General features: G+C 43.3%; 1 protein-coding gene across 5 annotated transcripts in view; it reads left to right on the top strand.

Annotated features, from left to right (window-relative positions):
• The window catches only part of FBLN5 (fibulin 5), a 68,890-nt gene extending 55,491 nt beyond the window's left edge, over positions 1–13,399 (top strand). For all 5 annotated transcript variants that reach the window (XM_048485215.1, XM_048485214.1, XM_048485212.1 and 2 more), the window contains 4 exons: positions 1,765–1,887; positions 5,801–5,927; positions 11,694–11,889; positions 13,193–13,399. In XM_048485215.1, coding sequence (XP_048341172.1) covers positions 1,765–1,887; positions 5,801–5,927; positions 11,694–11,889; positions 13,193–13,354 — 608 coding nt within the window. In that variant the 3' untranslated portion in view covers positions 13,355–13,399. The remainder of the gene's footprint in view (positions 1–1,764; positions 1,888–5,800; positions 5,928–11,693; positions 11,890–13,192) is intronic.
• The last annotated feature ends 311 nt before the right edge of the window (positions 13,400–13,710 follow it).

Here is a 13,710-nt window from a genome sequence, read left to right as displayed (position 1 = left end):
TTTCTTGGTTGGTAAAAGTAGCATGTGGTATGTGGGGATGGAAAGGAGAAAGTTGGTGTCTTTCAATCTGTTCATCAAGGTAATTATTGCTTTTCAAAAAACATGAGCAGTGGACTCTTATCTTGTGAACTGGGTTTGTTTTCCCTGCTTCTCCACAAGAAGCCTGCTAGGTGACCCTGGCCAATTACAGATCTCTCAGAACTCTTTCAACCCTATCTACCTCACAAGGTGTCTGTTGTGGAGACAGGAACGGAAAGCCTTTGTAAGCTGCTTGGGGTATAAAAACAAACTCTTCTTCTATTACTACTGCAACTTCTTCTAGTACCACAGTATTGGAGGCAAAGGAAGAAGTATGGCTTCAGAAGATCTGGTTGGTCATAACCATGACAAAAAATTATGATTTACAAATGGCTATGGGATTGAAGCAGAGTTGCTCAATAGGGATGTATAGGTTGCTGTAAAACCTGGAATAGAATAGATCTTTAAATCAGTTGAGTAAAAGACACAATTTTAGAGTATATTTAAAGATAGGATTAATTAATTATTAAATTGAATATAACATTTTTGGCTAGGTATCTTAATCCTGTTAAATATGAATCTGTATAGAAATTTTGCAGGGGAATTGATAAGCAGAAAAATAAACTTCTGCTAATCAGGTCTAGTTCCAGGATGTTGAGGGAGAAAAGAAAAGGTAGTTCCACTCCCTTTAGTTTCTCTGTACTCCCACATGTGTCTGTTACAACTTGGCATTTCCTCAGTTTGGCTCAGCTCCTAAGTGGTTTTGGTCCTGTGGGTTTCCTCTAAATTTAAAGTTTTTGCACATCCGCTCCCCAGACAGCACACACAAAATGCTTTTAAATCTGGTTTCAATCAAAATTTTGGAAGGTTGCTTAATAACCTTCATATTGCGAAACCCTGACCTAGCCCAGTGCTGACCCATTCTGGCTCTTTATTGGCTGAAGGCCATAATTTGCAGCAAAATTTCAATTTGACACAGAGGGGGAAGGCTTAGCTCCAGTTGAGTGGCAGAAGCTCTTATCCCATGGAACAAACTGTAGCTAGCTGAGTTCTGACAATATTGGCCAGAAATATAGGCTAGAACCTAGGTGTCAAACTTGCGGCCCTCCAGATGTTATGGTCATGATGCTGGCATGGGATAACGGGAACTGTAGTCCATAACATCTGGAGGGCTGCGAGTTTGACACCTAGGGGCTAGAAGGATAGAAGTCCCAGAACTGGGCAAGGTGGCATAATAACAAAAGCACACTGCATCAGGTACTCAGCTTATGTGGGAAAACGCAAGAGAGTGTAGGGCTGCCAACTTTAGTTTCAGAAATTCCTGGAGATGAGAGGGCAGAGTTTGAGGAGGAGAAATCACTCAGTGGAGATGAAATGGCGCAGATTCCTCCAAAACTGCCATTTCTTCTAGGTCAACCAATCCCTATTGTCTGAAGATTACTGTAATTCCAGGAAGCAGCATCCTACCAGCCACACAGGAAATCATATAGTTAGTAGGTTTGTAGGTTGGACCATTTATCTATCTTAGGCAGCGGTGGAATTCAGCCGGTTTGCACCACTTCGGCAGAACCGGTTGTTAAAATGGTGCTTGTAAACAACCAGTTGTTAAATTATTTGAATCCCACCACCAGAAACGGTTGTTAAATTATTTGAATCCCACCACTGATGTTAGGTAATAACAATCAGAATCTATTGCGAGTGAAGCAGTTTTCTTTCCTAATCCTAAATTTCATCCCACTCTTGCAGATATGGACGAATGCAGCTTCTCAGAATTCCTTTGCCAACATGAATGTGCCAACCAGCCAGGCAGTTTCTACTGCTTCTGCCCCCCTGGCTATGTGCTGCTCGACGACACCAGAAGCTGCCAGGGTAAGAGAGGTTTTTTTAACCAGATATGAACATTTATCTTAAAGGAAAAAAATCATGAAGCAAAATACATTCAAACCTTGTTAAAGAAAAATCTAAGCAAGGAACTTTGCTTTGTGTTATAAGACATCAGCAGCAGGAGCTGTTGTGCAATACTGTTGAGCGCATAACCACATGAGGGGTGTTATTAATAGGATTCCTGGCCTAATCGAGTATGGTTAAAGATTACACAACAAATTCCATGTTGTCCCCCTTTTCTACTCCCACTGTGAAGAAAAATGGCAAAGCTCCCAATGATCTTAATAGAAGAAGTCAGCTCTTACATTTAACCTGGTCTCTTGTTTACTATGAAATAGTGGAAAACAGTGAACTCATGTTGAGTAACTGTGTGTGAATACTACCAAAGTGTTCTGTGCATGCATGCCCTTCTGCCTCAAGTGTAATCGGGCAGAAGGGCTGACTGGCTAACTGTTGGCAGAATTTAGTGACTGCTTCTTGTCTAGTATGTATGGTGTCACAAAACAGAGGTCAAAGCCCAGCAAATGCTTTTCTGTCTTCGGCGGTATCTGCACGGCCCGTTTACGACGGCCTGGGGGCGCCAAAAAGGGCGCCCCCAGGCCGCCGTTCGCACAGGCGCCGCTGCTGCAACGCAGCAGCGGCGACCTGACGCCTCTTCCCTCCCCCCAGGGCGGCGTCAAGCCGCCCTAAACAACAACCCTTTAAAGGGTTGTTGTTAGAGGGATCGCCTTCCCGCGGCTGCGCTTAACTGGGCGTCACTGAAGACGCCTTCGCCATTATTGTAGCGCCAGCGCTTAAGGGAAGTGCCAGACTCGCCACACTGTCCTCCGACTTCCACGGGTCGAGGGCAGCGGGCGGGCTGCGACGCAGGCTTAATGAGGAAGACACAGTGCGTATGGAGGGTTTAGAGGCGGCCCGCGGCGACAGTTCCCTGCCTTCTGTCGCTCCGCTAAGTTCGCCTCGCATTACACTTGGCGGCGAAAGTAGGCTTTCTTCCCCACGCCGACGAACTCCCACGGCGCATGAGGGGCCGTGCAGAAACGGCCTTCCTTATCAAAGGGGAAATACAGTCTCTGGGTAAATCAGACATTGAAAGCTGCAAATCCTAGCTGCTCCACATGATTAATCAGATACTTGATCAAGTGGAGAAATCAAGAGGAAACTTAAAAGTGTAATCCTAAACAAAGTTACACCACCTTAATTTCATTGAAACCAATGAGCTTAGAAGAGTATAACTCTGTTTAGGATTGCACTGTTAATGCTGGAAAGTGTGGCTGCAGTTATGGAGGTGTCTTCTTCTAGCACATCACATGTGCATCTTGGTTCTTGCTAAATTTTCTTGTTGCAGTTGTGTGTTCACATATATAATAGCACAGTGTGAACTAGCAATCTCAAAGTATTATCTGTCCCCAGCATTCTCCTGTATTCCACACAGTACAATCCAGCTGCAAATTGCATTGAAAGTAGATTGAAAGTGCATTATTCTGCAAGTGCAGAAGGGGCCTCTGTAACGTTTAATGTTAATTGCCAATAAAGGTTGTTGTTATTATATACATTATGTTGGCTATGAGAGTTTTGACCTGATTTGAGTAAATTTCATGACGAATGAAAATGTGGGCAGCATGGCAGAGTTGTTCCACAACCAATTGATTACCACTGTATCTGTATTAATCCCATCTGAAGGAGAATATGTGAGAAGATGTCAGCCCACAAAAAGGGATCTGGAGCAGTCACACAGCCTCTCTACCTACCACTCCATCACAATCTTGACATATATTTGCTATTTGGAATACACTGCCCGCCCCCTGCCCCCCCATCTTATGTTTGTCTCATTTTTTTAAGCATCTGAATGAAAATCAGGAAGGAACTGTCAAGGCAACTATGAGCTGGCATCTTGTAAATGTGACATATTGGCAACTAAAAGGGTGCATTGTTATTACTCCCGAGTGATGAGGCGTTTCTGGGGCAGTAACGACAGGGTTTCGTTTCTTTTGGATGAGAGCACAGAGACAGTCATGACATTTTTTGAGATCAGTTTGTTTGTTTATATTCATGTTGAGCATAGAAGAAGAGACAAGCACTGAGGGCAAGAAAGAGAAAGACAGAGAGCTATTCTATAAAGCCAGATCAGTTTCAACTGACATCCAGGTGGGATTCTCCAGGGTTTCTTCCCTCAGCAGCTGCCAACTTTTTCTCCCTTGCTGGTTACAGCTTTACATTTGTGCAAACTATTGTCTCTGTGCCACACATATACACTGCAGAATAGTAATTTGCACCTTAGTAGGTGCTCGGCCATAGCGGTGATCAGTGATCATGGCGTATGTTCCTGCTATTAGTGCCCATTGAGGAAACATCAGTCAATCAGCGCCCCCTCCTTCCCATTTTATCATCTGTGGCCTTTTACATCTTGGGCCTTTCCATTCCCACCTCAGAGGGACTTTTAGATTGCTGGACATGATGTTTTGTGCGCTGTTTTAAATGATTTTAATGTGAAATTTAGAACCCGCACTTCTTATTATATTGTGCCGTATTGAATGTGCTCTTTCTTGTTATTTAGATTGAATCCTGCAGCCGATAAAATTAGGAATACTTTATCAGTTCCTTTCAGCATGGCCAATTGGCCATGCTGAAAGGGGCTGATGGGAATTGTAGTTCCTGAACATCTGGAGAGCCGCAGGTTCCCTACCCCTGTTTTAGATTGTATCAGTTGTTGTACACCGCCCAGAGCCCTCTGGGGGTGGGCAGTATAGAAGTTGGAGAAATAAATAAACTAGCCATTAGCAAACTATCAAGAATACAAATGATAATGCCACTGTTTACTGTGTATTTTGGGTGCGGGAGGACAGAACTTATGCTCTGTTTTTTTCTTATATACCAATCAGCAGATTAATGCACTTTCAATGCACTTTCAATCCACTTTGCAGCTGGATTTTGCAGTGCGGAATAGCAAAATCCACTTGCAAACAATTATGAAAGTGGATTGAAAGTGCATTATTGTGCATGTACGGAAGGGGCCTCAGCCTTGCAGGCCCTGTGGAATTGCATCAGGTCCTGCAGGGCTTGGGTCTCACTTGAAAGAGTGTTCCACCAGGCTGGGACCAGAGCTGAAAAAAAGTATGCTGGCCTAGTCAAGGAGAGCTGTATGGTTTTGGGGTCAGGTACCTGAGTTCATTGATAGTTCTTTTTTTAATTTTAAAGATAAAGCAGAACAGTTCTCAAATTGTACATTTGCACAATGGAAGGCTTTTGAAATTGTTTTTGAAACATTTATATCCCACCATTCCGCCAAAGGATTTGGGGGCAGCACACATTGTAGTTACTGTTTGAGCCTGATGACAATTTGTCAAGCTAGGTCAGGGGTCTGCAACCTGCGGCTCTCCAGATGTTCATGGACTACAATTCCCATCACCCCTGCCAGCATGGCCAATTGTAGTCCATGAACATCTGGAGAGCCGCAGGTTGCAGACCCCTAAGCTAGGTAGCCTGAGAGTATAGAACTAATTTAAGGTAAGGGTAATCAAAATCGCATCCTGGCAAGGAGGTTCCAACAGGAGACAGATCAAGTTTAGCACATCAATAGTGATACCACACAGTATACTATTCCCAAGGGACTTAAGGTTTAGTTTAGGCCCAGCTCATGTGTGCCGTTCTCTTGCTGTTGGTAGGTATATTTGAAAAACAAAAGGCAGTTCTAAAAGAATTAAATTCCTGTTTTTGACGTGTGAAAAATGGTTTTCAATGTTCTTGTCCCAAGTCTCTGAATTAACTGGTGGCTTTGTAGGATGGTTGATCCTTTACTTTGTAATGCATATGTAATTTCAGCCACGGATGAAGAATTTTCTGTGCCGCTTACCTGAAAAAAGTTCCTCAAAATACAGTAATTTTTCTTCTATTTTAGAGATTAACGAATGTGAAATTGGAAACCACACTTGCACCTTGCAGCAAACTTGTTTTAACATTCAAGGTGGATTCAAATGCCTAGATCCAATAAGATGTGAAGAACCTTATCTCCAGATCAGTGATCAGTAAGTAACGTGTTCAGAGTGAGATGTTTCCTTTCTTAATGAGGCTCTTGGGATAGAGATATTAACCAAACTGCAACACTTCTGTTGGCCTACTGTCATACAAACATGGTTTTCAAGCTTTTCAGTACATTACATTTTCAGGCACACACCTGTAGGGCTTGAAACTGTGTAGTGCCCAGCAGTGAGAATCAAAAAACCTGGGATTAGCTGTGGCTGCTTTTTGAATATATACTGTACTCAGTAGCATGCCTGGGTTTGTTACTATGTAATGTGCAAAACGCTTTAAAACATAAAGTAGCAGAGAGATTTTATATGTTTATTTTATTTATTTTAAAAAAAACTTTGCCACCTTTCTACGTACAGAGAGTCAATATGCTGCAAACTGCATAAAACACAATACAGTGCACAAAAACCAGTGATTAAAATCTAAAACTATTGATAGGCAGAAGAACTGAGTCTACACAAATACTATCAAGAATATTTACCAAAACCATCAATTGATTCATCACCTGTGATAGATGAGCAGCCCAGTCTAGTGAGCCCAGTGTAGCTACCCCAGTGTGGCATTGCCATAGTGGAAGTGCCACTGATCAGTTCCCTGTGGGCATTTTGCAGGGTGAAAAACACCACACACCTGTCCATTGGGCCCAGATCAGAGTGCTTGGAAATCCCAGCAACACTTGCCAATCCGACATCATTGCTTAATGATGTCCCTGTGAGAGGCTTATACAAGTATACACATTCTTGGTGCCCCACTGATGAGTGTTTGACACACACACCCCCAGCCCATTGCCAGGTTCCCTTTAGCCATGGGTGGAGGACTTCAGACATTTGAGCAAGAAGAGAGAAACACACAACAGCACTCTTGACAGAGTATTTTGCACCACCACCACCACCCCTGCCTATTTCACCAAGTAGGGACACCTCTGTATCATAGAGAAGGCATGTATTTGAGCCCAGACAGGTAGCCAAAACACAAAGTCCACCTTTCCCCCCCCTTGACGGTCTGTTAGCGAAACTCAGGGAAGAATCTAGACTTGAACGCATGCCTCCTGCACCTAGGACCAGTGCCCTAACCACCAGGCCTGGCAGGCAGACACAAAAGGTAGAATAGTATAGCATTCCACTTAAATGCTAGGAATGGTATTAGGCATTCCACTGCAGCCTTGATAACCCCAGTAGTTATATGGAGCTGGACAGAGACCATTACGAAGCAGGCATGGCCAGAGCCCCAGATTTGGTCCCACACAGGAAGAGCGCTGTGTCAGTCCAGCTATTCAGAGATGACTTGTTATCCCTGCAAAAAGCAAAATGGAGGATGAAATGGCCTTGCTGGCAGGCCTCCCTAGACATCCATGATTTCAGCAGACTTTCCCCTTTGCAGTTCTTCCAGCCCACACTCAGAGTGCCCATCACTGCCATCCGGCCCAGCATTCCTTCCTCTCTGAGGCCCGCCTGAAAGCAGCATGGGTTATCAGATGTCAGCAGTGCTGTGGGGGAGTAGGAGACCCTGAGACCTGCCCTCCTGCAACATCATTAACTATTCTTCCTTGGTCAAACTCTGCCCCCACCTGCCTCCTGCATGTGCTGCCCAGAGCAGTTGGCAGAGAGCATGAATGGTAATCAACCCTTTGATTGAAGACAGGTCAAAAGTTTGTTTATTCCAAGTGTCAAGTGAAAACCTTGTATCCTGTCCAAAAATCACTCAGTATTATCTTTTAAAATCTTTGTTTAAAATAAATATAAACACTTGTGAGATAACTGAGTAGAAACGAAGCACAGTGATGCCAAAAACACTAGATATGTAAATGAAATTAGAGATAAACAGCATACATGTTTTTCCTTGTCCTATTAAATTTAAAAGATAAAATGCAACTTAAAATAGTACTTCTGAGATTCTTACCAAAGCATTTTCAGAGAAGACAAGCCAGTTTCATTGCAATCTGTGGGCCCAGTTAAGTGAACCTCACGTGACTTTATTAAACCACCTAATTCACGTGACGTAAGATGCCTCAGGACATAGGAGAAAACTTTCCCAAAGAATACTCGTTTCAAACTGTGTTCTGCTTGTTCTGATCAGTCTAAGATTTATTCTGGGCATAAGGCCATTTATTCATAAACTGGGTTTTCTCAGGGTTGGGACAATGAGAATAGTGCTGACACAGTAAGGAACAACACATATGTGGAGATTTGAAAACAAAAAAGCAAATTGTCAGGCATGCTTTGTTCAAGACTCTATACCATTTAAGTCAAGGTCTGTGATTGTTCCACAGAGCATGATTCTTCCCACATTTTCCTGCATGCAGGGGAGGGGGTATCATGGCACCCAGTGTAGCACTGCCAGCATCCATTAGACCAGGAGTGTCAAACTCACGGCCCTCCAGTTGTTCATGAACTACAATTCCCACCAGTCCTTCCCAACATGAGCATTGGCTATACTGGCAAGGGCTGATGGGAATTGTAGTTCATGAACATCTGGAGGGCTGCGAGTTTGACACCTGTGCATTAGACCCTCTCCCCGACATCTTAGGCAGCAACATGTTCCTGGGAGGATGCTTATTGCATGCCATGGTGCATACCATGTAGTGCTACATCAGCAGAGCCCATAGGAGCATACCACTAGCCTCTGTTGTGGGAGTCTAGATTGTTGGGATGCCGCACAGGGTGGGAGGTGGTAGTGAACTCCTGGGCTGAGATAAGTGGGTCCTCATCCTTGCTCACTTGTCAGGGTTAAGGTTCTCTGCCTCCCTTGGGGTTGCAGGGTCATCCTTTTGATGTGCATCTTAAGATTCGGTAAGGATTCTGAAATGAGATTTGTTATTGATACAGCAAGGATGTTTCTTCTCCCCCTTGCGTGATCAGGCTAGGTCCCTCCTCTGTTTCATCAACTCCCCTCTGTGCATTTTCTGCTACGGAAGTGCAGTGTTGTGTGCTCCAAGTGTGCAGGTCAGAGACCTCAGTCCCTTCCCATATGCCCTGTCATCTCAGCTGTGTGATGTTCTGGCAGTGGTGTTCCTGCCCTATGTCCCCGGGCACCCCCCATTTGGTCATGGCACGTTCCTGCCCTATGCCCCCGGGCTCACCCCCATTTGGGCGCCAACATTTCAGGGTCGTTTGTGTGTTTTTAAAATGTTAAGTGTTTTTTTCACTTTCTGGCCTGTAGGGGGTGCATTTTTGGACTCCCTAAACCAAACCTCACCAAACCTGGGTGATATCATCAGGAGAATCTCCCTAAAAATACCTGAAATTTTGGTGCTGCTAGCCTAAAATCTGCGCCCCCTGCAGGCCAAAAACGGCAAAAACACTGAAAATACAAAAAAAAACCCCACAAATGAACCTGCATTTTTGGCGCCCACCACAAGGGGGCGCCCTGGGCAACTGCCCACTTTGCCCAATGGAAGGAACGCCTCTGCCTTCTAGTGCTTTCTGTTCTGAGCCCATTCTCAGTTTTCCTGTTAGCTATGTAGTGAAATTAGATGACCATTCACCAGTAGCTTTGTTGCGTGGATCTAAAAGCCAGTTCAGAAGCTGCTTTCTGTTGTCTACATTTATTGATCAGTTGATTTAAAATATTTACAAACTGGTTTGCAGTTGGAGAACTGCCGATTAGAACAGCAATAAAAATGACTATTGAAAACGTATATCCAAAGGCAGCAAAGAATGCTGAGAGCCAACATGGTGGAGTGGTTAAGAGCAGCAGACTCTAAATCTGGAGAACTGGGGTTGATTTCTCACTCTTCCTGCTGAGTGATCTTGGGCCCAGTCACAGTTCTCTCAGAACTCTCTCAGCCTTACTTACCTCACAAGGCACCTGTTGTTTATGTGGGGTGGGAAGGGGGTGTGATTGTAAGTTACGTTGAGTCTCCAAATGGTAGATAAAAGTGCGGTTATAAAAACCAACTTTTCTGGGCACAGTGCTAGGAGTCAACAACAGGGAGAGGTTCTTTTTCCTATTTGTTGGACCTCCAGAGAAAATGACAGGCTATTGTGTGAAACAGAATGCTGGACTAGATGGACTACTCGCCTGATCCAGCCTGATTTCTGTGCTCACAAGCAAATAAAACCATTTTGCAACATGAGCCAAAGCAACCTTCCTTCTCTGAAGAGCTGCCCCCACTACTAATATTGCTTATCTCACATTGAAACAATTCAGTGCATTAATGTGAAATCAAGAGTTTTATTGTGTGAGAAGCACCTTCACTCATGACAGCGTCTGTGAAATCCGATGGTCTACAACCTACACCATATTGTTCATACAAGTTTGACCTTCTCGGCCTGGCTTATGCAGTGCACAATGGTTCATTCATTTATTTAATATATTTTTGTGTCGCTTTTGCAGAATTCTCAAAGTAATTTGTATGTAAGCTGCCTTTAACTGAATTTTCTCCACTATTTCTTTGAATGTTAACAACCTGGGTATCTGGGATAAAATATAATCCCTTACTAGGTCAACAGGTGGCAGGAGACTCAGCTATCATGTACCACTAGAAAAATGCAAGAAACACTGTGCAGTAGTGAAATAGCCCAGCATTAATATGCTCATGAAATGGCTTTTAATTGGAGCTATTCTGTATGAAATAATATTTGGTGATGATGGTGCAGAGCCTCTGTCTCTTGATTCACATAATCTATTTAGAATCCACAGCTTAAATGGTGTTTATTGTACCAGATAAACTTTCTGTCTTTCTTTAGCCTTTATTTGGCATAAAGGACCAGATAAACTGTAAACTATCTGTTACTTTGTTTAGATAGGCTCTAAATAAATCTGAATAAGTGACCGCATGAAGCCATGAGAAAACTAGAAGTCAATTAGGTAGACAATATCATTATATTGTTGAAGGCTTTCACATCCGATCATTGTTAGAGCAGTGTCGAAGTTTAAGGAGCGGTATGTATTCTAGTAGCATTCTCTCCTCGATATTTTCGCTTCGAATCTGTGGCTGGCATCTTCAGAGGACCTAAAGATGCCAGCCACAAATGCAGGCGAAACGTCAGGAGACAATGCTGCTAGAACACGGCTATACAGCCCGGAAACCACACAGCACCCCAATATCATTATGGGTGACGTAATAAGATATTTTGGATATTTTTCTCAGTGTGGACTCAGTGGCTTACAACCTCATTCTCCCTTCCTCCATTTTATCCTCACAGCAACAACCCTGCAAGGTAAGTTAGACTGAGAGAGTGTGCCTGACTCAAGGTCACCCACAAAGCACCCTCAGCACAGAGGGGCTTGAAACTTAACAATTCAGATGCTGTAATATTTATTGTACACTGGTTAAGACAGCGAGTGAAGGCTGACTTTATAGAATATTTTGATAATCTTTAATGTAATAGAAGATATGGACTTTGAAGGGAACTGAAGGGAAAGAGGAGCTACACTGAGGAGTATACACTGAAATGCCTGGTGTCCTCTTTTTTATTAGCTGCTGAGCTGCATGACAAAAAATTCACCCTTATAAGATTTATTTAATAACAGTAATGCTAATGATAAGTTGAGGGGACTGTGAGGAATTGTGGGAGAAGACAGTTTGAAAATCCCACAATCCAAAACTGAATATATTCCGAGCCCCTGGAACATATTCAGTTCCCATTAAGCTATTCCCCTCACTTTCATTAATTTAATTTTTGCATGCCCAGGGAGCTCCCATAGTAGGTCAAAAGCACTACTTAGGGACTGACCTTATCGTGCGGCATTCATAATCTGCACAGGGGACACCAACTGTACTATTAGTTTCAGCAATAATAATACCTTTGTTCTGACAGCCACTGCATGTGCCCAGCTGAAAATCCTGCTTGTAGAGACCAGCCATTTAACATTATCTACAGAGACATGGACATTGTGTCGGGACGCTCAATACCCACGGATATATTTCAAATGCAAGCAACAACCCGCTATCCTGGAGCGTATTATATCTTCCAGATCAAATCAGGGAATGAGGGCAGAGAATTCTACATGCGGGTGAGTGATATTTAGCAAATTATTTTATTTTTTGCAGGGATGGAAGCCTTTTGGATTTAAATTGCTGTTTAAAAGTTTAAAGCAAGGTGCTGCTTAGGTGATACTATGTCACTCTAAGATTTCTACAGGGACATATTGGTCGATTCCCCACTGTCAATTGATTGCGTGATACTCACGCGAAATATCAAGGATTCAGGAAGAACTCCCCACTGCCTGACTGATGAACAAGGATTCATCCCAGTTCTGGCGCTCATTCTCCCCATTAGCACGTGTTTTTCAGAACCTGCATGGAAGTGCACCTTTAAAAAAAAAACACGTGTCCAGTCCAGAACAGTGGGGAGGATCGGGGTTTGAATGTAGATTTGCTTTTCCCACTGTAGGGAGTGTCGCGGAGCCTTCCAGCCAATCAGAGTGCGGTGGGCTGTGCATGATGTGCGCACAGCCGTGTTTTTTTTCGTGCTGGCGGAGGCTATGTGGCATTGTTTAAACATGGGCACGATGAACAGAAGCTGTTTAAACATGAGCACAAGGAGCAGAAATTGTTGAAACATGGGCACAAGGAGCAGAAATTGTTGAAACATTGTGGGCATGAGGAGCCAATCAAAAGAAAGCGGCATAGGTGGGGAGATTGTGCGTATGCACCTATGTGCTTACGTAATCACATATTTTTGTGCCAAATTTTTTCGTAAAAAAAGTTCCTGCCCCAACAACAGCACTACAGTCAATCTATATAGACCCGCCAAGCCGATCGCGTGTTCGTGGGGAGCGTAACATTATTTGAATTCGTGATAGACATTGATGCTTTCACTAGAAACATGTTGCAGTGAAACCTGGTTGTATCTAGATTTAATTTCTCAGTGGGGATTCCACCATTATATAATTTCTGTTGTACAGCTTTACAAACAAGTCTGTAAAAAGGATTTACTAGCCTACCTGTCTTCTATACATAATTAGTCACGCATAGTCACGCATGAAAAAGGGAGAGGAACACATAATTTGCCATTTACAAATTATTTTTTTCCTCCTGGTCCCCTGAAAGAGATTTCTGCTGCTCGTAACAATGTGGTTATTTACACAGCTGGAAAAAAAAATCAAAGTTTAATAATTTTGTTTAACAGTTTATTGTGCAGATCAGACTCTTTTCTTTGCACATCAAAATACCCAAGTGAGTGAGAGTAACATTCCCAGTTCACTTCATTAAGGGAGCCTCGAGTTTCTTGCAGAAACGTGGGAAGGTTTAGCTGTAAGGTCACATGGTGTGTTTGAAGAAACTCAGCCTCTTCTTTTTGTACTTCGTACACAGCAAACTGGACCTATCAGTGCTACTCTAGTGATGACCCGCCCTGTGAAGGGGCCCCGTGACATTCAGTTGGACCTTGAGATGATTACTGTTAACACCGTCATCAACTTCCGAGGAAGCTCTGTCATTCGGCTGAGGATATACGTGTCACAGTATCCCTTCTAAACTGAGTTTCTCTCTGTTTTTCTTTAAAGAGTAACTGCTGAAAAAGACGGTATTTCTTTCTTGCCAGAACTTTCTCCACAGGAATTGATGTGTCTAATAGAATCATAGAAACACAGAATCATAGAGTTGGAAGGAACCTCCACAATCATCTAGACCAACTCCTTGCACAATGCAGGAAATTTACAACTACCTCCCCCCACACCCCCAGTGACCCTTTCTCCATGCCAAGAAGATGGCAAAAAATCCTCCAGGATCCCTGGTCAATCTGACCTGGAGGAAAATTGCTTCCTAACTGCAAAGTGATGATCAGTATTACCCTGGGCATGTAAGAAAGAATCATGAGAGCCAAGTGCTGA

The sequence above is a fragment of the Sphaerodactylus townsendi genome, linkage group LG02 (assembly GCF_021028975.2).
Source record: "Sphaerodactylus townsendi isolate TG3544 linkage group LG02, MPM_Stown_v2.3, whole genome shotgun sequence".
Taxonomy (NCBI): Eukaryota; Metazoa; Chordata; class Lepidosauria; order Squamata; family Sphaerodactylidae; genus Sphaerodactylus; species Sphaerodactylus townsendi.
Note: the sequence above shows the minus strand (reverse complement) of the source record. Positions and strands in the feature narration are given on the sequence as shown.